The 24,703-nt window shown below is 43.3% G+C and overlaps 1 protein-coding gene across 1 annotated transcript in view; it reads left to right on the forward strand.

Annotated features, from left to right (window-relative positions):
- Positions 1-6,150: 6,150 nt before the first annotated feature.
- The window catches only part of BARD1 (BRCA1 associated RING domain 1), a 43,354-nt gene continuing 24,801 nt past the window's right edge, over positions 6,151-24,703 (forward strand). The window contains exons 1-4 of the mRNA XM_071434225.1: positions 6,151-6,352; positions 6,455-6,511; positions 10,350-10,495; positions 17,580-18,568. Of these exons, the coding sequence (XP_071290326.1) occupies positions 6,198-6,352; positions 6,455-6,511; positions 10,350-10,495; positions 17,580-18,568 (1,347 nt within the window). The 5' untranslated portion in view covers positions 6,151-6,197. The remainder of the gene's footprint in view (positions 6,353-6,454; positions 6,512-10,349; positions 10,496-17,579; positions 18,569-24,703) is intronic.

A 24,703-nucleotide genomic window follows, 5' to 3' on the forward strand; every position in this document is an offset into this window, starting at 1 on the left:
ATCTAAAAGCTGCAGCAGAGCCTTGCCTGTGCTTTCCTCAGCATCCAGGCTCGCCTCGCTCCGACCATATGTCTGTCTCTGTCTGCTAGCAGCTTGCACCAAATATTTTCCTTTTTCATGGTGGCTGAGCAAACAAACACCATCTGTGGGGCTCACTGAGGGAAATCCTGGCCCCCTGGTGCCAAAGGGAAGGCAGCCACACGTGTCCATGGGGCTGACATTTCTGACATCCACAGCCCCAGACAAGAACTTCCCTCTGCTCCTCAGCTCTGCGCATCCGCCCAGCTGAGTCAGGACCTGGCATCTCCCAGATTTAAATTCAGATTTTATTGAAGAAAGGCTGGGTCCCACCAAAGCAGACTGCCTAGCCTGAGCCAGGTTAGTGGGACTGCCTTGGGGTGGTGGTAGGTGGAAGAGCGCAAGAAGGCTGTTTTTTGGGTAACTCTGTCTTGGATGTACCCACTCTGCTGGGGGCTTTGGGCATTTTCCAGCCGTGCTGAAATTCCTCATATTCCAGCACTGATGGGGATTTTTGGTCTTGCTTGACCTGCTTAGAGCCAGAGTTCTTGGAGGGCAGCTGATGTGGAATGCAAATTATTCCCTGTTCAGACTTTTTGCCTTTAGAAATTAAAACTCTGGGGGGCACCACCTGGTAGGGAGGGTCTGTGCTATCTCTCCATGCACCCCAGCACTGGAGCAGGGGAGCATCAGCAATTATGCAGCAAAAGTGTGAACGTGGTCCCCGGCTGGGCACAGGGTTTTCTCATGCTTTGCTGCTCTCTGTTACTTGCCTTTCTGCAGGAAGTCCCTTTTCTGGTCAAATCAGAAGGGTAATTTAAATTTTGTGAAATCCCCCACAGCTTTTGACCCACGTGAGCATTGACAGAGATCTCCTGCCAGGCAATGGGCAGGTGGAAATTACCTGTCACCTCTGGTGCTTTTCTGCAGTGCTGGGCCCAGAGCTTGTGCTCTGACCAAATCTTTTGTACAAGTGCCCTTTGGATTTAGCAATTCACATGGTGAAAGCAGAACCAATGAACCACAGGCTTCTCTGCTGCTGCCTTTAATTAAAAATGCCATGTCTAACACCAGCAGATGTTCCTGCTATCGAGACTCGAGGAATAATTTAATGCCGTGCAATGCAATGCTGACTGTGCTGCTTAGTCTGAAAGTGTAATAGACTTTTTTATTATTATTTTTATTATTATTATTATTTCCTTTGAGGGATCAAATCTCTCAGTATTTGAAATCTTAAAACTTGGTGCCCTAATCAATTCCTGCACTGAACGATCTCAGCATGTCTGTCAAATGAGCACTGCAGCCCAGGATGCTTCTGCAACCACAGTGAGCTCACAGAGCTTTGGCCCCAGAGGGGTGGCCTGAGGAGCAAAGTAAGCCTGTTAAAGCCTGTGATTCAGATATTTGGGAAGAGAGGGAATTCAAAGATGAGGCTGCAGCTCCTCCAGTTTTTTCAGCAGTCTTCTGATGAAGAGGATCCATCCTGTTGCTTGCTGTGGGTGTGCAGCACGTCGAGCTGCACTCTTTCCTGGCAGGGTGCAGAGGTTTCAGGATGTGCTCTGTAATCAGGTGGATGAGAGCAGAGGGATCCCCTCTTCAGGGAGCTTTGGCTCTTTTAACCCCTAGGAAAACAACAGATTTACAAAACTCAGTGGAACTGCTTCCCTCAGCTCCTTCCCCTTACATGATGCATCACATAATAATTGTATATTTGTTGAGAAACAGCTGGGGAGCTCCACTAAATAAATAAAATATCAGGTAGCAGTGTATTTCCATAAAAAGGTCTTTACCAGATGGGCAATGCTTTGAAATGAAGCACGAGGTAGGCGAGGATTTTTTCCCTCCCTTGTCAGCCAGGGAGCTGAGCCATCCTTCAGCGTGGCTTTGGCTCTGGAGCTCAGCATTGTTTGGAAATCCCATTTCCATTCCAGCACGGTGAGGATGAGCACTGCCTCAGCAGGGTGCAGAGCTGCTGATTCATGCATGCACCAAACACTGCTGCCTCACTAGATCACACCACTGCTGAAACCCCTTCACTGGCTTTCTGTCATGCAACAAATTTATTTGAAAGTGTGTGGGCCTTTTACTGCCTGGAATGGCTTGACTTGTACTTCAAATACTGCATAAACCAAATTTAGAGATATATTTCTTGCTTCCCTCTGTTCCCCCCCATCACTTTTTTTTTGCTTCTGACTGTCCAATTGGTTGCAGTAATTCACTGCTGAAGAAGACATTTCTTAGATTTCCAAGAGTGCCAGCTCCTTAACCTTTATAAAATTAAGGAGAATGAATCATTCGTGACTTTTACATCTTTCTGGAACGCAAGTATTTGTTAGATGCAGGCTGCCCAGGGCAGTGCTTTGCCTCAGTTTAACTTAGTTGTAAATGTTTGTAAATTCCCACATAATGTCTCAGCACAATGGAAACTATTGCATCTGTGGATTTATTGAGAGAGGCACTAAACATATTTCAGCTGGAGGAAAGGAAGAGGAGGCACTTATCTGCTTTACTGTGCTATACAGTATATATCGGCATCTCATATTTTGTGAACATAAATGCCAGGTTGACTCAAGAGATCTGTGGATCAAGTGTTGTTTGTAACCTGCTCCAAATGCTTCAAACTGCCTTGAAGTTTCATCTCAGCTGTGAGGCCTTTTGCCATCTTTCAGGATCCCTGGTGCACAGGGAGCTGCTGGGAGCTGAGATTTTGGAGCACAGGATGAACCAAGTAACAGGGAGTAGGTTAAGGTTTAGGTTGCACTTGGCAATTCTTCATTCTTAAGGGAAAAATGACAGGTTTAGCTTATTTTCTTGAGCCTTATTCTTATTTTCTTACCTTATTTTCTTAAGGGACTTAAGTCCCCTGGCTTGCAGGGCTTGGGGACAAACTCCTCTTTGAGCAGCACACCCAGGGCACCTCTGCCTGCCCCTTTCCCTCCACCAAGACAGGAAAGGAGGATGCTGTGCCCCGCAGCAGCTCACTGCACCCAGATGACAGCAGGAAACGTTCTCCAAAGTGCTGAGAGATTTCACAATTCCACATCCTGAGTGGAGCTTACTTCCCTGCACCTCTGGCTCATCTTAGTAAAAAAGATAAATATTTAGCCTTCTCTAAAGAAAGAAAAAAAAAATAGGAAATTCACAATTTCAAGCCACAAAAGCAGAGGAGCGTGACTCTTGAAAACTGTAGAACCTCCCTCTTGGAGGACATTAATAACTTACTAAGAAATACTTTCAGCCCTGATTTAACACCCACTTAAGTAGAACTCCTTCTGTCTAGATAGGGTAGGGCTGGGACACCCCTCTGATGGCTGTTTTCTACGATTGTCACAAACCAAATTTTGCAGCCATGTCCTTTTATGATGAAGTTCCCTCAAAGAATAACTTGCTCACTTTAATCACGTTTTCTCCGAGATTTATGGCTTGATGCTTATTCACTGGCAGAGCTTCTCCACGTGAAATGTCAGTAAGCCCGTTATAAATTGCTCCTGGCATTCCTGCTCTATCTTTTACTTGGCCAGGAGTATTTCTACCTGAAAGTGATAAATTCCTGCTATAACTACTTTATGTGCTCCAGTAATTACACTGTAGAGGGATGGTGGGAGCTGCATCTCTGTGCAGGTACCACCTAAAAAATATCAAGCTGCAAAAGTGGAAGATTGGGCTGTGGCTGGGGTGATGCAAGACCCACAGACTGAGGGAAAAACCACCCTGGAAACCTGAAATAAGTGTGACTGGTGAGGTATCTGTGCCTGATATTTATATTTATGCTGTGTTAGACATGTGAAAAATGCCAATCACTTGTTTTTAAAATTTTAAAAGTTTAAGAGTAATAAAATGGTTATAAAAATAGTAATATAATTAGAGTAATAATAATTTGGACAATTTGAATTAGGACAATAGGAGACAATAGAAACAAAGATTTACAGTTAAGAGACAGTCCGGGCAGCATAAGCCCGAAAAATGACCCACTTTAACAGAGGATTAACCCTTTAAAACAATAACCTGTTGCATATTCATACACCTTGTACATGATGCATAAAATCCATTCAAACACAGGATTCTGTCTGGTCAGTGTCAACTTCTTCCTCTTAATTCTGACGGTGTCTTCATGCCTGAGCGAGGCAGGAAGATGTTTGTTCCTTCTGATAATGGGGCAATAAATTGTTTTTCTCTGAAAGATTTAGGTGTCCTATGGCTGCTATCTCAGTGCGAGTCCTTTCTTTAGAAAAGGTATCCTACGTAGCATAGTTTCTATTTCAACATTTTGTTATAACCTAAAACTATATTTAACACAATACTTAAGAAAATTAATACAGCATAACTTTCTAACACAACACATATAATATCCATTTTAATGTTTGCAAAAAGCCAATCATAAAATACACATTTTTCACAGACATATTTGTTATAGATACAGAGACACTGGGAAGACGTACATAGGAGCATCAGGTTTGGGTAGGAGCTCAATTTGGATGCTGTTGTGGTATCTAGACAGGCTGAGACCAACAGCATGAGGTTCAAGAAGGCCAAGTGTGTCCTGTACTTTGGCCAGGATAACCCCCTGCGGCTCCAGGCTGGGGTAGAGGGGCTGGAAAGCTGAGAAAGTGCCAGAGTCAGTGACTGAACATGAGCCCAGGTAGGCAAGAAGGCCAATGGCACCCGGGCTGTATCAGGAATAGTGCAGCCACAGGAGCAGGGAGGCGATTTTTCCCCAGTGCTGGGCACTGGTGAGGCCACACCTCGGGTGTTGTGTCCAGCTCTGGGCACTTCAGGACACCAGGGATGTCGAGGGGCTGGAGCAGGTCAGAAGCACAGCGGAGCTGGGGAAGGGACTGGAGCACCGGGAGCAGCTGAGGGAGCTGGGAAGGGGCTCAGACTGAGGCAAAGGAGGCTCAGGGGGGCCCTTGTGGCTCTGCACAGCTCCCGACAGGAGGGGACAGCCAGGGAGTCAGGCTGTGCCCCCAGGTGTGAAAAATGCGTATTTTATGATTGGCTTTTCGCAAATATTATTAAAATGGATATTATATGTGTTGTGTTAGAAAGTAATGCTGTATTAATTATCTTAGTAGTGTGTTAAATATAGTTTTAGGTTGTAACAAAATGTTAAAATAGAAACTATGCTATGTAGGATACTTTTTTTTGAAATAAGGGACTCGCACTGAGATAGCAGCCACAGGACACCTAAATCTTTCAGAGAAAAACAATTTATTGCTGCATTATCAGAAGGAACAAACTTCTTCCCGCCTCGCTCAGCCATGAAGACTCTGTTAGACTTAAGAGGCAGAAGTTGACACTGACCAGACAGAATCCTGTGTTTGAATGGATTTTATGCATCATGTATGAGCTGTATGAATATGCAACAGGTTATTGCTTTTAAGGGTTAATCCTCTGTTAACAGGTGTCCTTTTTCGCGCTTATGCTGCCCAGAAAAAGGTACCCGGACGTCTGTAACTCTTTGTTTTTATTGTCTCATATTGTCCTAATTTAAATTGTCCAAATTATTATTACTCTAATTGTATCACTATTTTTATAACCACTTTATTACTATTAAACTTTTAAAAACAAGTGATTGGCATTTTTCACACAGGGAACGGGGATGGGACATGAGGAAATGGCTTCGAGCTGCTTGAACTTGTATCGTCATTTGCCACTAAAGTTCGGAAGTTCAGACGCTCTGGGTTCTGCAATAGACTTAGAGACTCGTGCGGAGGCATTTCTGCCATTACCCTCAAGTTCAGAACTTTAAACTGTAACAAGTTCCCGCAGTTTGATGATCGTAGAGACAAAAAGAGTGTCACGACTGTCGAGCTATTCTTTCAGACCTAGTCGTTCCTGCAGACATTAACAGCCTATTTTCTCTAATTACTGCAGTCTCCCACCCATGGGGTCGCAGGGGAAAACATTAACACCCAATTTTCCTGCCACACCCTGACTGACCCCGTGCTCCTGGCTCTCCGCTCCGAGTTTCGCCCCTCCCGCCATTTCCCCGGCGCTCCCCTCACGGGCGGCCCCGCCCCGCTCCCGGCGCGCGGGAAACGCTGAGGGCGGGCAGCGCGCGCGCGGCCCCCGCGCCTGCGCAGAAGGGGCGGGCGGGGGATTCGGAGCGGCGGCGGGAAGCGCTGAGGGAAGGAAGGGCTCAGGTCGGAGCTGATGAGGGAACCGCTGTGAGGGAAGCGATGAGGGAGGCGCTGCGCGGACGCTCGGGCAACCAGCCGGCCCCAGGCAGCCCCCTCCGCCCTGCTGCCCCCTCCATGGCGCCGCCCGGGCACACCTGGTCCCACACCCGCGCCGCGCTGGGGCGGCTGGAGAAGTTACTGAGCTGCTCCCGCTGGTAATGGATGCCCTTCTTCCCCCTTTCCCCCCACCCTGTCTTCCTTCACGGCCCCTGCCGTGTGTGTTAAAAGTGCCGCGTTTCTGCTTGCTTTGCCCACAGCGCCGGTGTCCTGCGGGAGCCCGTGTCCCTGGGGCAGTGCGAGCACGTCTTCTGCCTGTAAGTACCGGGGCCCGCCGCCGTGCTGTGGAGAAAGGACGGGGAGCGGGCGCTGCTGGGGCCTGCTGCTCCTCCCGGGGAGCTGAGGGGGAGAGGAGAGCGGCAGCTGCTGTTCCCCTGCGGGTCCCATGCCGGAGTGCTGGTTTAGGATGCTGGCCAGGTGTGAAGGGAGTTTTCAGTGTGGTGGAGGGAATTGTCCGCTTGTAGTGAGGTAAAAATCCAAAACAACCTGCAGTTCGCATCACTCTCAACTCCTATCTCTTTCTCCTCACATTAAGAAAAAGAGCAGCTTGGGAAGGTGTTTCCTGTTTCCGAGGGGTTTTCCTCTGCCCCTGAGGGCTGGGTGGTGCTTGTTGTTGGTTTGGCCTTCTACCAAGACTTTGCTCCTTCAGTTGTGCCGCTGTTCTCACACGCATCCAAACGCGGTGGCATAGGCAGGCTTACCTCTGCCTAGAGTTGGTCAAATAATCTGAGTGCTTCAAAAAACTGAACTTAACTTAAGGTTAACTTTTAACTTAAACTGACTTTAATTAGAAGCGTTCTGCCAGCAAAGCGCTTCTGAGGTGGTGGTGGTTGCGTCGCCCGTCGTGGGACAACTCACTGCATTGTCAATACAGGCAGAGGCTGAAATGTTTGTGTCCCAGAGCCGCCTTTGGGTGAGGTGGGGGAACCCTCTGGCCATCTTTGGGTGAGGTTGGAGAACCTTTTGTGTGTCACTGCTCTTCATGGCATGCACATGCAAGCACCGGGAGTTAAAAGGTCTGCTGTGTATCTTAATGAGTCTCTCTGCACAGCGCAGGTGTAAGCAGTCTGATAAAACCCTACCTTTGTTAGGGTGAAGAAGAAAGATACTGTCTGACCTCTACTTGTAAACCTGCTGATACTCAGCTTTATGTCCTGTTATAGTCAGTATGTCAGTAAAAGCTGAAGAAACCCTCCCTCCCTCATGGATGTGTGTCCACTCTATCTTCAGCTGCACTTTTGTAATAGGAGTTTTCAGTGTTGAAGGCCTGAAAGGTAAAATACAAGTAAAACATTTACTGGCTTTTTAAGGAGTAACTGGTTATGGGACAGGTGCCCTCAGCATCTCTTCCCCCAGTATGCATGTACTAAAAGGCACACAGGTGATTTATTTCTCTCCAGACACGTGTTCTTTCCCAGCTGATAGTGGCCACTAATTGCTGTAGAAGGTTCTTGAAGAGGGAGGGACCTTTTACAAGGGCGTGTAGGGACAGGATTAAAGGAATGGCTTCACGCTGAAAGAGAGCAGGTTTAGTTTGGATAATGAGAAGAAATTCTTCCCTTTGAGGGCAGAGAGGCACAGGGTGCCCAGAGAAGCTGTGGCTGCCCCTGGATCCCTGGGAAGTGTCCAAGGCCAGGCTGGACAGGGCTTGGAGCAGCCTGGGATGGTGGAAAGTCCCTGCCCATGGCAGGAGGTGGAATGAGATGGACTTTAAGGTCCCTCCCAGCTGGAACCATTCTATGATTCTGCTGTTTGAAGGAATTATTTAAGTTATTTATTTCATTGAAATGATCTGCCTGCAGATCATTTTGTAAAATAACCCCCAGAAACTTGTAAAAAATTTTTATAAACATGAACATGTGGTTCAGTAAATGTAATTGTTCAGCTGTTGGGCATCTAAGGCCTTGTGGTTTTATTTTGGATAACCCATGTGTATTCTAGGTGATAGATTTAAATCACCCACTGTTCATTAAAGTTTTGTGGGGTTTTTCCTGAAGAATTTTCCAAACATCAGGAGAACAATGCAGTTTGTATTGATGAGGCTGGAAAAATCAGCTAACAGGAGTTTTAAGCATTCATTAGCAGCTATTTCTTGCTCCAGAAAAAGGAGTTTATTTACTATTATCTGAGTTATTGTTGTGCCTGATCTTTTTGCTTTTGTATGCCTGACCTTTTAGCAGCAATTCCATCTGTCCTTTGATGACTGAGTCTTGGGCAGTGGCTATTTTTTAAAATAAACCGAAGGAAATTCAGATTAATTTCTTTAGAAGCAAACTAGGTATTTTCAATAATATTTACAGCTACTATGAACTATTCTCAAAACTAAATTACATAAAACCACAACATGTGTATTTGCCACACCTTTATAATCCCTCCAGTATGTCCAGCTTGCTGCTATTTCAGTTACAACTCAGCTGTTTGCCTGCATATTGTCCATTGATGTTTGACTATTGAAAGACAAATTTCCATTTGTAACCCTGGAGTAAAAATGAGTTAAACTCTGTTGTAGCTGCAACTTTTAAAGAAGCTGACTTTAGTTTTGTGACATTTATGCAATATTAAGTTTACGTTCTGTTAAATGGAGGTTCTGTTACATTGAAGTTCTGCCGAGTTTAGGTTCTGTTAAGATTAATTTCTGTCAAGTTTGAGTGTTGAGAGCTGATTCTGGTTCACTGCTGAGGACAGACTTTTTTTGTTTATTAACACACCTGGGGAGGATTGGGATGAATGGTTGGAGCTGGCTCCTGGAATCTGGAGTGGGAGATCTGAAATGAACGTGCTGCAGTACTCAGGTCACACCTAAAACAGCCGGTTCTCCCTCACCATGGGTTTGTCACGGCCAGGGGAGTTTATCAAGAGCAGTTTCTGCAGTTTTGGTGGGGTAGCTGTGCTAGGTTACCTGCAGTCATTACCAGCTGACTACAAAACCCCAACCAAACGGGTGATTAAGAGATGTTGTGCTATGAAGGTCATTCTGCATTTCCTTTGCAGTGCCATTTACAGGGGTGGGAAGCCTGAGGCCAGCTTCCCTAGAGAAGGACACCTGTTTGGCCCTTCCCTTTGCTCCCAAGGCATTTGTCAGATATCACCTAGGATATGTTGGAGCCAAGAGCTGTGCTTCAGTCTGCCAAACACAGCAGAGCCTCAGCCACAAGGGCCTCTCCCTGTTTAAAGCACAAAACACACCTAACAGCAATTTTTCTATGAGCAATGGTCAGGTAACTTACACCATTCAAATTGATTCAGTTTTGGCTGTGTGGAACTGTAACCTCTATTTAATAGGATAGATGGGGGGTGAGATGTAAGTGGCCCTTGAATGTTGCAGTTCAGGTGACAAATCATGAGGTCTTCTCACTGGCCTAATCAAAGAATAAAAGATTTTAGGCTGATTTGGGGAGAGTAGTATTAGTGAGTAAATCTGTGTCCCCACCTATCCCACCATGATCATCTGATATAAATGCTGTGAAAGGGAGCAGTGATAAGATACTCTGAGCACCTGGAGATCCTCGTGGGACTTCATACAGAGAAATGTTGACACAGGTGAAAGTTCTTCACAGCAAGCAAGTCCCTCACCTCCCATCGATGCTGTTTACATTAAGTTCTGCCTTGAACTTAACGTATGGAAAGAGAAACATGTTTGGGTTTGGAGAATTTGCTTTACCAAGAAGAATTTGCTTCACCAAGCAAATTTTAACTAGGAGAAAGTGGAAATTTTAGTTTACTATGGGTTGGCTATTTGGCACTTGTTTAAAAATGGAAGGCTGCAGAAGAGCAGGTGTAAAAGAATTTGTAGTTTTAACAGGGAAGCCTAATTGTTACCTGGAGTCAAACAGCAGTGGAGCATTTGAAAATTTGGGTCAGCTTGTGAGGCACTGTGTTTTTCATGATTGTCCTGACAAGGCTTGGGAAGTGGGTTGCTTAATTTTCTGTTTAGCTTGTCACTTGCCATGATAAATCTGTGCTGTGTTTGTGACTAACTCGCGTGGGCTTTCCTACAGTGCCCAGATAAGAGCTTCTGGCTGGGCTGTGAAACGGTTGATGGTGGCTGCAGTGGGTAACTTCCTCTGGATGATGGGTGTTCCCTCTGCCTTGCAGGTCCTGTGTGGGTGACTGTGTTGGCACCGAGTGCCCCGTGTGCCGCATGCCAGCCTGGGTGCAGGACGCACAGATCAACCGGCAGCTGGACAACATGATCCAGCTCTGCAGCAAGCTGCGGCAGCTCCTGAGCACCGACACCCCCGGTGAGACTCGCCCCCTGGCGGCTGCAGAGTCCAGGCCACCCCCTTTCACTTCCCGGCAAATGAGCAGTGCAGCCTTGCTTCAAATTCCAAGAGGCTGTTCCAAACCATGTTTGGAAAATGTGATTTGAAGAGAGCTGTCTGTATGGATTGCTCGCTCTTTGAATCTGTTTTACCGAGCAATCCCCGTGAGCGGGTTAGTCCATAATTCATTGGAATCCGTTTGCCAGAATTAGACACAAGTGGGAGAGGTTGCTGAGTCACGTGGCACAAAGCAGGGGCACAGGTTGTCATATCCTAGGGGAGCCCCAGAGTGTAAAGTTCCCCTAGTAAAGAATTAATGCATGTCTTCTCCTGCCTCTGGCTTTCTGTGCACTGACTGAGTCGTGCCTGCTGTCCCAGTCATTTTCAGTTCAGGGTTTTGCACATGGGAAAAATGATCTATGTTCTTTGCCTAAAAAGGGGGAAGAAGCAAGTCTTAACTCATTTGTTTTCTGGTCCCTAACAATCAGCTAATCTGCTGCAGTGAAGCTTTGTCCTTGCTGACTGCTAGGAGATTGCAGAGAACGTACTCTGGGAATGAATCTCTATGAAATTTTAGGTTGTTTGTCAAAGTGGGAAAAAGTGTAGTGAAATCAACATGGGTGATTGTGTGTTTCTTCTGCAAGCTCGGAGAGGAGCATTTATGTAATACCAAGTTTTAGAAAACATTAATTTAGTTGTCAGATACAGAATAGGTAATTCTTCCTTCATTGTTGCTTCTTAATATGTTTGTCTAAGTTAAAGATTCCTTTTCTATGTGCAATCCCATCAGCACCTTCACTCATTTATGGAATATCTCTTTATTGACACCAAAATGGATTTTAAGTGATGAGGCTGGAAGCCTGTGTCCAAGTGTAAAGGAATACATTTTATATAGGTATAAAATCCTATGGTGATTAAATCTTCTGGAGCATAGAAAACAGATGATGGCTTAAATAGGATTTCAGGGAAACATTTTAAGTGATGAAGGCTTTTAAAAGCACACTTGGAAGAGAATCATTCTGAGAGGAACTGTTTGTGATGCTATAAATAAAGCATTTAAAATACAACATGGTAGCATTATTGATACTGTTTAGATGTTTTAGAGAGCTCTTAGAGATGGATTAACTCTTAAAAATTGGTCTGTTTAACTGTACTCAAAATTGAATAGTACATTTAATCCCATAGATCTTCTAAAATGAAGTGTGTGTGGTGTGGCTAGGCCACAGAACAAAATGAGGTTCTTTTTATCATCATCCCTTGTTCTGACTTAAAAGCAGACACAAAATAGAAGTTTACAAGAGTGTCTTAGATGAGATGACATGGGAGATGCCTTTCTGTCACTTGTGATCTTTGCAGTGTGCTAAGGATCAGCACAGTGGCCTTTTGGATGTGTGATACTGAGCTTAGGAGCAAATCCTCCCCAGCTGGTAATAGTTCACTGTCAGGAATGGCTTCAATTCCTAAGTAAATCAGCACCTCTAAGAACAACCAATTACATATTGGGGAAAAAATATATATATATATGGTTGAAAATCACAGGATATTGTAGCTTTAGAGATTTTTGAGAGCAAATTCTTCAGGATGTTTTGTCCCTCTGCTCCAGCAAGACCCTCACCTCCCATCGATGCTGTTTCCATTAAGTTCTGCCTTGAACTTAATGTATGGAAAGAGAAACATGTTTGGGTTTGGAGAATCATGGGTTCTCTTCTCTTGTTAAGGACTTGCTTTCATGGCCTTACAGCACTGTACTTCTGTCAACAATATTTCTTCTCTTTTGTGTTAGAAGGTCAGAAATTGTACTTCATGTTCCAGTAAAGGAAGTAGACCGAAAAATCCATCTTTCAGTGCAGGAAAGGAAGAGAAGCAGTTGAAAAGAAGAATGTTTCCATACATTTGTTTTATGTCCCTTTTGCATATTTGCTTGTTTTGAGACAGTTGTGGCTTCTCTTGAATCTTGTTGGAGATCCTTGTTGACACTGAAATTTCTAAGTGCATCCTACTAGTAATTTTTTTTGTCTCTGACAGAGCTGGTGCATGCAGTAAGTTGTGTGTTTTTCTTTTTAAAAATGCCATGGAACTACTGTGACTGAAAAGGATAGGGTTAAGCTCACACAGAATATTTCAAATACAAAAATCTCTGTACCCTGAGGTTCCACAGAAGACGTGAGAGGGATCTTACTTTGTATTCCATTGGGATAAAAATAGCTTCTGCCAAACAGCATGTGCATTGTAAGGAACAGCAGCAAATAACAGCAGCAAATTCAGGAAGGACTGCACAAAACAGCTAATACTTCCCTTTTAAATTAGAGGGAAACACAGCCAATGACACTCCTGGGCTGACTGAAGATGAATTGACAAACAAACCTGAAACTGGCTGGAAAATGCAAATTAGAAGTGGAAAATTCAAGCTATAGGTAGGAAATGCTGAGCCTCCAAATTAATTCACTTGTTGGAGGTTTTCTATGCTTAGTCCATGGAGAGGTGCCTGATTTCTGGCTGCCCTGTGCTGTGGCTTCCTAAGGGTAAAGGGAAGCTGCCTGGCAGGCCCCACAGGGAGGATGTCTGCACTCTAACCCTTTAGCTCTAGTGTTGCAGAGTCCAAGGCATCTTGGGAACAGCTGATATTGCTGGGATGAGGGGCTTCATGGGTGGGTAATTCCTGAGCACTTGTGGAACCATGGGCATAGTGCACATAAAGCACTTGATTTGTTGATTTACAGTAATGATTTTGAAAGAGAAATTCTAAAGAATTTTCTGTGTAATATTCTTTAAAAAGAAGGGATTGTTTTAAATTTTCTGAACCATCACCAAGCATTTATAGTTGATTTTAGCTTGTTCTTTGTAGCAATCAGCTTCACTCTTATACATCAAACAGAAAGCCTTCCCCCCTCTTTTCCTGCAGAGCTACACCTTGCAGGAGTTGGTGCAAGCTTCCCAAACTGGTGCTGATGCTGGTGGACAGTCAGTGAGATCAAGCAGCCTTTACAGTATCATGAGTCTGTTTCACATTTACTGGGTGTGGAACTCCTGTTGTAACAGATTACATTGCATTTCATGGCTGCTGTGACATTTTTCATGACATCTAAAGATTAAGTTTTGAATCGCTGGAATTTCTCCCTTTCCCCTTTGGTGTTGAATACTTAACTTGTAAAATAATCACTCTTCAGTGAAGGCACTAATGTTGCACAGATGGTAGCAAAGCTCTTCCCTTTGATTTTTAATAAGGGACTAGTTTGTCAAAGAGATTTCTCAACTTCTCTTCTGAAACCCGTAATAGAGAATAATTTGAAAGGCACACAATGTGCATCATTATATTCCTTTGATGCAGATTAATGATAGCTAAACCACATTTTCTAATTGCTCTTTTTTCCCCCCTGCACCAGCCTGCTATTGCACTGCAGCAGAACTTGGAGCTCTAGTTGCAAGGCACTGACCATCTCCTGGTATTTTTGTGTACTCTCAACCCTTTTAACACTTAAGAAATACAACTCTATTAAATATCAGCATTGAGAATCTTGTGCTTATTATGTGCAAATAACTCTAAATTAGAAATAATTCAGTTGCCACATTGTGTATCTGAATGTTACATTTAATAGGTAATGGAGACTAAATTTACTGCATTTATTATAGGCTGATTCTAATACTGGTATTGTGGATGATCTTTATGCTATTGCAGATGTTTAAAATCTAGAATTAGTAAGGAATGCTCTACTGATTTACCTTGTCTAAATGCCTCTCTGAAAATTTTTTTAGGACACTTATGTATTAAAAAGACAATTAAATCAAAATCATAATAGTAATTTTTTTCAGTACTGTTGAGATCCAAGCTCTGGCTTCAAACTCTGAGACAGCAGAGAATTCATTGGGATTGATTTTATTGTGAGCAATTTTCTCTGAAGATACTTTAACTGAATGAACTTAGCTACCAGATAATACCCTCTTTATATAAATTAACATTTACTTATTAAATCATAACAACTTCCTTTCAGCTTCTTGGCTCTGCATCTCCCCTCTTTATTTCTCTCTCTCACAGCTCTGGGTCCATCAGAAGATTCTATTTTCAGGGAAGTAGATTGGCCATTTGTCCAAGTTGCTTGGGCTCCCTACCTTGTACACTTTGGAAAAGGAGGAAGGGGTAGCAGAAAATGCAGTTTCCTGCCCTGGGTGTGCAAGGCTGGCCTCTGGATCTCTTTGTCAGGATATGGGCATCTTTTAATCATGTCCCCTGAGTGCCTCCCTGGTCCAGAACATGCAGCATACTCTGTTACACCTCAGGTCATTGCAGGTGAGGAAGAGCACTCCTTGGGAAGTATTTATTTAGCATATTATTACATTTCCAGCAGGTTTTTAATAACCTGGCTAGTAAATCCCTGCTGAGCAGCCAGCAATGAGCAGATCAGTTCAGGAAGCCTCATGGTGGATTTTCCACAGGCTTTCCTGCTACCAGAAGTGCTACAGCCAGTGTAAATGCTTCATTGTGTTCTGCTGCTTTAGATGATACTTCTGAAGGACAGTGCCTTTGATTGAATTTGTCACTTGGACTTTAAAGTCTTGCTGTGCTATACACATCAAAAAGAATTCTGGCCATCATAAAATTGTTGCACAAATTACTTCTGCAAGCTGATTTTATTATTTCTCTTTACTTGGGGATGACTGATACTTTGAGCAAGATAAATATTTGACAAGGAGATCTGCTAGTTTGTGTAAACACTGGCAAGATGAGAAAATAGTAACTTGTGGTTTATATTTTGCATCTGTTTGCAATCAAGCTCTTCCTTTTTTTTAGATGTTATTGTAGGAATGAGATGGGATTGTTCTCAAGGCTAGCTAGTTCTGAGATTTCAGTCTCAATTTCAGTGCTTTTTTTTCTTGTTTGCACCAAGCCCAGCCTCAGAGGAAAACCAAATAGCTGCAGTTCTGTACTTGATGATTATCTTTAGGTGCCTAAATGATTGATTAACCAGCCTCCAGCTGTATTCTTAATGACACTTTTGGTCTGATGCCTTACAAATTCCTCTAGCTGAATCTAACATGTAACAGATTTAATTCCAGGGGTAAGTAAGGTGATTGATATCAAGATTAAGGAAACATTTAACTTTGCAACATTGCTTTAAAAGACAACTGGGAATGTCTGTTTTAGTGTTGAATTACTAGCTGCACAGTTCTCTTTTAAGTGGAGTTTCAAAAGCACTTTTTTGTGACTAAGGGATTGGAACCAGTGTGTTTGTTGCTCTGAGTTTATCCCAGCTTGCTCTGAAAAACTGGCTGTAGTTACTAACACCAAAAATAGAAGGTGTGGAGATAATAAATTAGCCAGAGAAACTTAATGCACTGAAGTGAAAGTGATAGATTGTTACAGTGAGTGTCTGTCACTTCTAATAATTGAAACTTTATATTGCTTTTTTTAAAGAATAATTAAAACCCTCCCCTCCCTTCTAATACTGGTCTTAGTGCTGCTTTAAAACAAAATTCATATTGGTTTTGTGTTTGATTGTTATAAATCACCAAGACTTTGGTGAGTGGTAGTCCCTGAAGTTTGAGGCAACAGGAAGAATGAGTTGTGCATTTACTTTGGAGGACTTGTCCAAATAACCTAAAATAACTCCAGTTCAGAATGAAGGAATTGGTAAAAAAATCTGCTGTGGTTCTTTAGTGTCAAAAAACCTGTGAAATTAAATTAGTGTCTAACTTTGAGGTGACTTTATAGTCCTTAATTTATTCTTAGGCCATTGAAGACAGTATTTATGTGCTCAGTCCTTGTTCTCAGCTGTTATTTCATGTGCTGGGAGTACAGGATATTCCTGCATCATCCTGGCCATTGATTTGTAATGTGCTGTACAGTGTGATTTATAAAATTGCTCCACTGCATGTTTTTAAAGAAGTGTTTGAGATCATCAAAATGCTTAGCTTCCTTGAAGTTATTTACTACCCAGGGGTAAAGGATCAAATGACAGGACACAATTGCTTACAGATTTTCTATATATATTCCTCTGGTTCATCTGCTATATCTGTGGAATCAGTCAAAATTTTTCAGGAATGTTTGACATTTTTATAAGGATATTGTTTTTGCTTGCTTACAGCTATTTTTCCTTTCCATCTTCAGATGAACTGTAATACCTGTTTAGAAAATTGTTTCTTTGCTCTTTTGTGTATGCACATGCCTCTTTGTTAACCCTATTTCCAAGGAAAACTCAGTGAGAAAACCAACTTCTGTCCTTTTCTGGTCAGAACTCTGCTGTGCTGTGAACCCAGGCTACTGAAGGAACCTCTCTGCCAGGATGCTCACTTGCCTGATGGATAGCTGTCACTGCACTGGGATTGCTGAGCTCCAGAGTGCCATGTGGCTGGCCAGGGCTTTTAAAGTCACCACATGTGCCTTCTCAGAGGGGACATCTTGCCAGGGCTTTTAAAGTCATTCTATGTGCCTTCTCAGAGGGGTGACCTGGCCAGGGCTTTTAAAGTCACTGTAGGTGTCTTAGAAGGGTCACCTTGCCAGGGCTTTTAAAGTCACCACATGTGCCTTCTCAGAGGGGACATCTTGCCAGGGCTTTTAAAGTCACTCTATGTGCCTTCTCAGAAGGGTCACCTTGCCAGAGCTTTTAAAGTCACTTATGTGCCTTCGTGCCTTCTCAGAGGGGACATCTTGCCAGAGCTTTTAAAGTCACCATATGTGCCTTCTCAGAGGGGTGACCTTGCCAGAGCTTTTAAAGTCACCACATGTGCCTTCTCAGAGGGGACATCTTGCCAGGGTTTTTAAAGTCACTGTATGTGCCTTCTCAGAAGGGTCACCTTGCCAGGGCTTTTAAAGTCACCACCTGTGCCTTCTCAGAAGGGCCACCTTGCCAGGGCTTTTAAAGTCACTGTATGTGTCTTAGAAGGGTGACCTTGCCAGAGCTTTTAAAGTCACCACCTGTGCCTTCTCAGCAGAAATGAAGGTGCTCATAGATTGTATTTAGTAACACTTCATCGATTCTTGCAGTTGTTGTTATGATTTTTTTTTTTTGCTTTGTGAGGTTCTGAAGAGTACTCCATAATTATTTTTCCCCTTTCCTCATGCACTTAGATTCAGCAGAGGATACATCCACACCACCTGAGTCAGAGTTGGAAAAGAAGAGCAAGAAGGAGCAGATAAAAATGTGGTTCAGCCCAAGAAGCAGGAAGATTCGATGTGTTGTGAACAGGAATCAGGCTGACACTAAAAGCAATGACCTTGGTCAAGACACATCTTCAGTTTATGATTTCTTCCCTTCCCCTCCTCATGAAAAGCCCTCTAAGCCAACAAAAAGACCAACTCAGAGACAGATTAAGAAGATGAAGAAGAAACATCTAGCAGACATTAACAAAGTGTGGAGCTTAGAGAAACCTGAGCAGCAAAAAGCTGAGAAGGCTCCCAAGGACAAGTGTGTGACCATCTGCAGTCAGCCAGTAGTGCTGTGCACTCAGGAAGCAGAGAGTCCTGAGGACAGACCTCAGCAGGAGTCTGTCAAGGAAGCTGACTCCAGCAGTAATAATAATACAGAGGATATGGAAGTTCTGCCACAGGTAGAGAAGAAGGGTAACAGTGAGGCTGTGTGCTCTGCACGGGACAGCAAGGAAAACAATGGTGCTGCAGAGGCATTGCTGTCAATAGCCAGTGAAGTGACACCCTTGAAACGTGCAAGGGGGCACTCCACACTTCAGGGGACTCCTCAGGCTAAAAGAGCAAGGAGAGGTGAGAGGGGCATTCCTGGGAAGGCAGGCAGGCAGGCTGATGGCTTAGAGGAGTCTCTGCAGGGCTCCCCCATCTCCCCAGCCACTGAACTGACACCAGTCCAGATTTCTTCCTCTGCACCCAAACTCACTGCCACTGGAATGAAGACAAGAAGATCTGCAGCCCTTCAAGCCATTAACAGTCCTTCACTTTCAGAATCTCCCTCTACCCCATCCACTTCCAAGAGTTGCAGACAAGTAGCAGCACCACTCAGTCCTTCTGTGGTGAAATCCCCTGGTGTCAACTCAATTGCCAGGAGAAATTACAAGGGAGAGACTTTGCTCCATGTTGCTTCCATCAAGGTAGGACCATTCATCTTCTAGTTCAGCCTTAAGCAGAGGTTTAAAAAGACAAGGTTGATTTAAAAATATTCTGGGAACCAGTTACTTCAGAAGATCCTATTTCAGGGAGGGAAATCTCATTCTAGGTTTATTGGGAAGTTTCCAACCTGATTCTCTGATTTCATAAAGAAATGGCTGTTTGAATGATCAAAGATGGTTGTACTTGGAAACTCAAAGCATTACAGTGTCAGTTATACCTGTGATAGTTAGCTCAGCTTTAAGCAGAGGTCTAAAAAGACAAAGTTGTTTTAGAAATATTCTGGAAACCAATAATTTCAGACATTCTATTTCAAGGAGAGAAATCTCATTTTGTGATCTTTTCCTTCTGCGTTTATTGGGAAATTTCTGACCTGATTCTCTGATTTCATGAAGAAATGACTGTTGGAATGATCAAAGATGGTTGTACTTGGAAACTCAAAGCATTACAGTGTCAGTTATACCTGTGATAGTTCAGCTTTAACCAGAGGTTTAAAAAGACAAGATTGTTTTAAAAATATTCTGGAAACCAGTTAATTCAGAAGATCCTATTTCAAGGAGAGAAATCTCATTTTGTGATCTTTTTCTTCTGGGTTTATTGGGAAATTTCTGACCTGATTCTCTGATTTCATGAAGAAATGACTGTTTGAACGATCAGAGATGGTTGTACTTGGAAACTCAAACATTTCAGTGTCAGTTATACCTGTGAGTTTTAGGAAGTGATAAGCATTTAAATGCTTTGGCCTTGTGTGGCAGGCAGCTGTCTCTGATTTGTCCCAAGGAGTTTAGAAGTATTTCAGATCTCACTGAGTGACCTTGAGCAGTTCAGCCTGAGCTGGTAGCTCAGCCAGGACAAGCTCTGAGTTATGTACATGAAGATAACTCTGTGAAACATTGGTTAACATTATCTAAGTGTTGAGATCCACCACCTGATGCAAGTGTGATTGCCATGCTGAGCCCTATGCTCTGAAGGGAAGGGACAGAGTTGGAGTGTTCTCAGTTTTATGTAAGCTCAGTACTGTTCTTGGAATGACAGCTCTCACTCCTTCTGCTGCTCATATCTGAAGCAGTTCCTGGTGTGGTAGAACTTCATGGCTTTGCTCTCTGCAGGGGCTGTCCTTGCCCATTACTTTGTACAAGCTGGGTAAAACGTGTCCCACTCATCAGATGCTCTCATGGCAGCTCCCTCCCTTCTGAGAGGTCATTTCAAAGAGTTTGTGCTCTGGCAATTTAAATGTGCTTTGTGCTAAATCATATAATACAAGTGCTGTGTGGTTAATAAACTGCATACACTGGAAGAATTGATTCCTCTATAAGCAGCTGACATTTATACAGCACTTCTGTCTGGTGAGACAGGGGCTGTTCTTGATGAATAACTCTGTCCTCTTCCAAAGGTGTACTAATAAGCCACTCCTGCTGCATGAGACCTTTTTAAATGGAAGTGTCAGCTGAGCTGAGTTCAAACCTCATATTTGATGTCATTAATATGGAATTAGGGGGGAAAAAAAATGAAGTGCTGTCCTCACAGGACTCAAGAGCTTTGAAGGAGAGATCTCTTGTTACCTCTTGTCATAAGTCCTGCATATTCCTCTTTATTAAAACACTGTTTACAAATTACCCTTCCCAGATTTTCTGGGAATTTGTAATGAATGCAGTCATGACTGACTGGTTCTGAAAAAAATGGATCTGCCCTGACAAGTTTTCACACAGGTATGGTTTCCAGCAATATGCCTGATGCTTCTTTAAAAAACACAGGTATTTCATCTAAGGAAACAGCATCCCTGCAGCTTGTTGAGGCTTGGAGCCCTGGCATATTTGTGACATGCCAATAAGGTTTCGTTGCAAAGCATTCTGATGCTAAATGAAAAATTAAGCAGTTCATGCTGTAGACAAAAAGGATGATAAACATGTTTTGATTATTGAAGTTCAGTGGTGTTGCTGGCACTCCTTACTGGCACTGGTACAGCCACAAGAAAGCTGACTTCCAGCTGGAGTGTGGGCAGTGGGATGGGCTTCTTCAGTCCTGTGTGTGAGTTCCTGTCACTGTTGTCTTTTGATGTTTGTAATTATTGAGCTAAAGTGGGAAATGGCTTCTGTTCCTCATTAGTTCTGCTGTGGTTTTTATCCAGAGCTCCATACTCATTGAGGTGCTCATTAGCAAAGGCTTGTGTAGCTAGGTAGGGCTGCAGGGTGATCCCAACGTTTGCTTTGAAAAGGAACTAAAAGAACACAAGGCAAGTCATCCCTTGGTTATGATCTTTTACCTTGCAGGAGCCCTCTGTGAACTGATAAAAGTATTTTGTCAAACTGCTCTTGAAAATACCAGGCTTTATCCTCTCTGTGTATTTTCAGTGTGGGGTTTAGATTTCTTGGTTTGGGTTTGGTTGGTGCTTTGGGGTTTTTTTTTTTCCTTCTAACTAGTTCAGAATTTTTTTTTTCCTGAAAGAAGCATTTTTCTTCCAGTTTCATTTTACGGGCAATTTTTTTTTTCTTGTTGTTTTCACAGCCACTAATATTTTTCCATGTGTGTAAAAGGAAACTGACTTGTAGCTGCCACCCTACTACCCCAAAGTAAAATGAAGTTGAATTCTCTGGGACTTCATTAGTTATAAAAACAAATCTGTATAATTTTCATTAGCTGTTAGGGTCTAATACCCGGAATTTAATTAAAGCTAATTGAATTATCCCTTTTTTTCTTATTTAAAAGAGATCATAAACAAGGTTAGCAGGCATGAAGAGTGTTGTACTGTTTATAATGATTCTGAAGGATTGTCCCCATTTACTACTGGTAGTTATTTTTTTCACTGAAATCAAAATGGTTCTCAAAAAAGGTTCTAGTGTGGATGAACTTAATGTTGAGTTAAACTAATAAATGAAAATAAAAATGAAAATAAATGTGACTCTTCTTGTAGCATCCAGCAGTCACGTTTATCCTCATAGTCATTAAAGAGGCAAACCCAATTAGTTAAAATACAAAATGTGACCTGTTCAACTCTGAATATTCTAAACTAATGGGAAATTGCCCCATTACAACCCAATCACAACATTGCCCCAATCACAACAGCCCTTCCACATGGGACTATTTTTTACAGTAAGAGCAAATTGTTCCAGGACCAGCTCTTCCATGGCAATTAAATCACAGCACCACTAAAGGAGTCAGTGCAGAGTCCTAAATCTGCTGTGGAGAGAGGAACCCCCTTGTAGGGGGGTAGAATATAAGAAAATAAAGATAGTGTAGAAAGTAATCTTACCCCTAAGGGGTTGCAGCTGGGTTAATTATCAGAAATTAGGAGCAGGCCTGACTTTCCCAGGCCACAGCTGTAAGCAGTGAGCAGAAGAGGGCTGTAAAAGAGTGGGGTGGCTGGGTGAGAGGGGAACTGGAGTCAGTGGCTGCTTGGTGAAGAAGAGAGAGTCAGTGCTCTGAGGAGCAGCTCAGGAGAAACACCAAGGGGGTGTGGAACTTTAGTGATAAGGAGACAGCAGATGGAACCCCTGTGATGAGATAACAACAACCCCCCAGGGCCTGGGCACTGCATTTCAGATCTGGGGGGTGCCTGGGCTGCTTCTGCTTTGCTGAGGGAAGGGATGGGGCACATTGTGCCACTCAGGGACAGTGAACTGCCACACAAGAGGGTGACAGGGGACCTTGGCAGCTGCCACACTGTTACAAGGGCTGGGTGGGAAATAGCTGGGAGAAGAGAAGGCTTGTGGTGCTTCAAGTTGGGAGGAAATAAGGAGTTGTCCCTCCTCTGAGGAAACAAGAATTTTCCTCTACGCAGAGCATCTGCTGAGTTTGCAGAGAGAGGTGGTGAATTTGGACCAGTTTTGGTTATCTCCTGTTCCAGAAGCCCTTTAGGTTTCTCAGCTCATGACAGCTTTCCCTCCTTGCACTCTCAGGAGGGCTCCCAGAAAGCCTTCACCCATGGCTAGCCTGCTGTGCTGGACTCTTCATGGTGATTATAATTAACACAGTAAAATAACGAAGATAATTCCTTCTGAGCCTGGGAGAGTGCTCCTTTTATTGCTTTGTTACCAGTTAATGACACATCAGGAAGGAGAGCAGGGAAGATGGTGTGGTTGTGTGAGCTTGTGATGGCAAACATCAGGATGGCTTTTACATCTTATTTTCAGGTGTCTGACCTAGTCAGCTGTGCACTTCCTTGCTTTTGGGGCTGAATCTATGTGTGTCATGGTTGAGAGATGGGTCACAGATGAGCATCTCCCTTCCTTGAGGGAGGAGACCAAGGCAAATATAAAATAATGCAAAGGTTTCAAATGCAGGACTGGAGAATGTGGAAACTGGCCACAAGTCAAAGCAATCCATCTTCCCAAGTGCTGATTTGGAAAGCTGGAAACAAATTACCATTTCTTTTTCAATAATGCTTGGTTGTCACTTGTCTTCTTTCTTCTTTCTTCCTGCATGTTTTCTCTTTATTAAAGGTTAAGCACAGCTTCTTGTATGTTTGTTATTAGGGAATGGTCTGCTGTGTAGGGAATCCATTTGGAGGATTTTGAGGTGAGAAACTTGCAGGATCCTGCAAAGAGTTCACAATTCATAGAAGCTCTTTCATGCATATTTGTCCTCCTTGACCATTTATGAGTTGTAGATCATCTAGTTCCAGTTATGATAATCCATAGTTCCATTTATTATAACCATTTAACCATTCTATTATAACCATGATAATCTAGTTCCATTTATGATAATCCAGTTCCCTCCCAGCTCAAACAAGAAAATGGCATTGTGTTTAAAAGGGTGTCTTTTTGGTTCATTTGTTTGACCTAAAGATTGAAGCTGCTTGATTAAATTTGTAAGTAAAAGAAGAAATATTTGGTTGAAGGAGTGCAGCTTTTTAGCTTCACCTTCACGTACTGTCCTAATTCGTTGGATCTCTCATTAACTGGTAGGATATATATATGTTTTCATTTATTTAGTAATTTTACTTTTTGGTGACAAACACCTTGATTAATGGAAGTTGTAAAGGGCAAAATGGGGAAAACCCCCTGTAAAATAGGGCAAAAAGGACACTTGCAGTTCTTAACCATATGTATTAAATTCAGGACTTGAGGCAAAAGGAAAAAACGCCTCCAACAACCTTGTGTAAGCCAAGCAGAGATGGTTTTCTGCTCTTAGGGCAGCCGTGGCTGCAGGAAGTAAATTCCCCTTGGGAGGAGGAAGTGCTAAAGCCTCTCAAGGCTCCTGTGTCTGATGTGCTGCGGGCTCCAGCTCTGCCGACAGATGGCCCCAGTGCCTTTCGTGCTTCCCCGGCAGCTGCGAGCCGAGGAGGAGCCAGGCCGTGCCTCCACTGCCTTGGCACTACAGCTGAGCTTTGTTGTGAGCGTGAAACGTCCCGAGCTTTGTTTGTTCCGAATGGATAATTCTGCATGCTGCACTGGCTCCTGCCTTTTCAAGAGCTGGATGTAATCCTTCATTGAGAATTAGATTTCAAAATAAACACATGCCTGTGAATTCTTAATGCTAGGAGCATTTTTCTACCTGCCGTTTGCCTTGTTCTCCTTTTCTCAACAAGAAGTGTCTCCACTTAACATTTCCCCTCTGCTAAGAGGGTCTCTCCTTGTGTCCCCTGGTTCTGGCTTCTTGCTGCAGCCTGGTGATTTTCCTGCTGCATCAAATATACTCAAGGAACTAAATGTGCCAAATTAATTTCAGCATTAGTCAAAGCACATCTTTATGCAGCATGTTGGAATTAGTCATTCCATACTAATAGGTGTAATTTCTTCTGCTCTCTTGTGGAGGGAAGACCTGGAATGGACAGATTTGTGTCTGGGATTTGCTCCTCTGTGCTCCTTACTCTTGTTTAAGAGTTTAGCAAAGCATTTATTAGCTTAGTAATGTTAGTAATTCCATCAATTTGGATAGAATTGGCCATTGTAAAAAATAATAACCAAGCCACTTTTAACTCTTTGATTGCAGTTATTTGGCTTGACTTGGACTCAGGAAGATCCAGGCAAATGTCAGAGGCACCTGTGGCTGGATTTGATGATCTTCTAGGTCATTTCCAACCAAAATGATTCTGTGATTGTGGTCCTGCTTGCAGGAGAGACTTGCTAACATGTCTATTAATGATCTGCCACTTGAAATTTCCTCTTCTGCTTTTTTAA

Source organism: Agelaius tricolor, unplaced genomic scaffold (genome assembly GCF_023055355.1).
Source record: "Agelaius tricolor isolate 1412-34295 unplaced genomic scaffold, bAgeTri1.0.p SCAF_10, whole genome shotgun sequence".
Taxonomy (NCBI): domain Eukaryota; kingdom Metazoa; phylum Chordata; class Aves; order Passeriformes; family Icteridae; genus Agelaius; species Agelaius tricolor.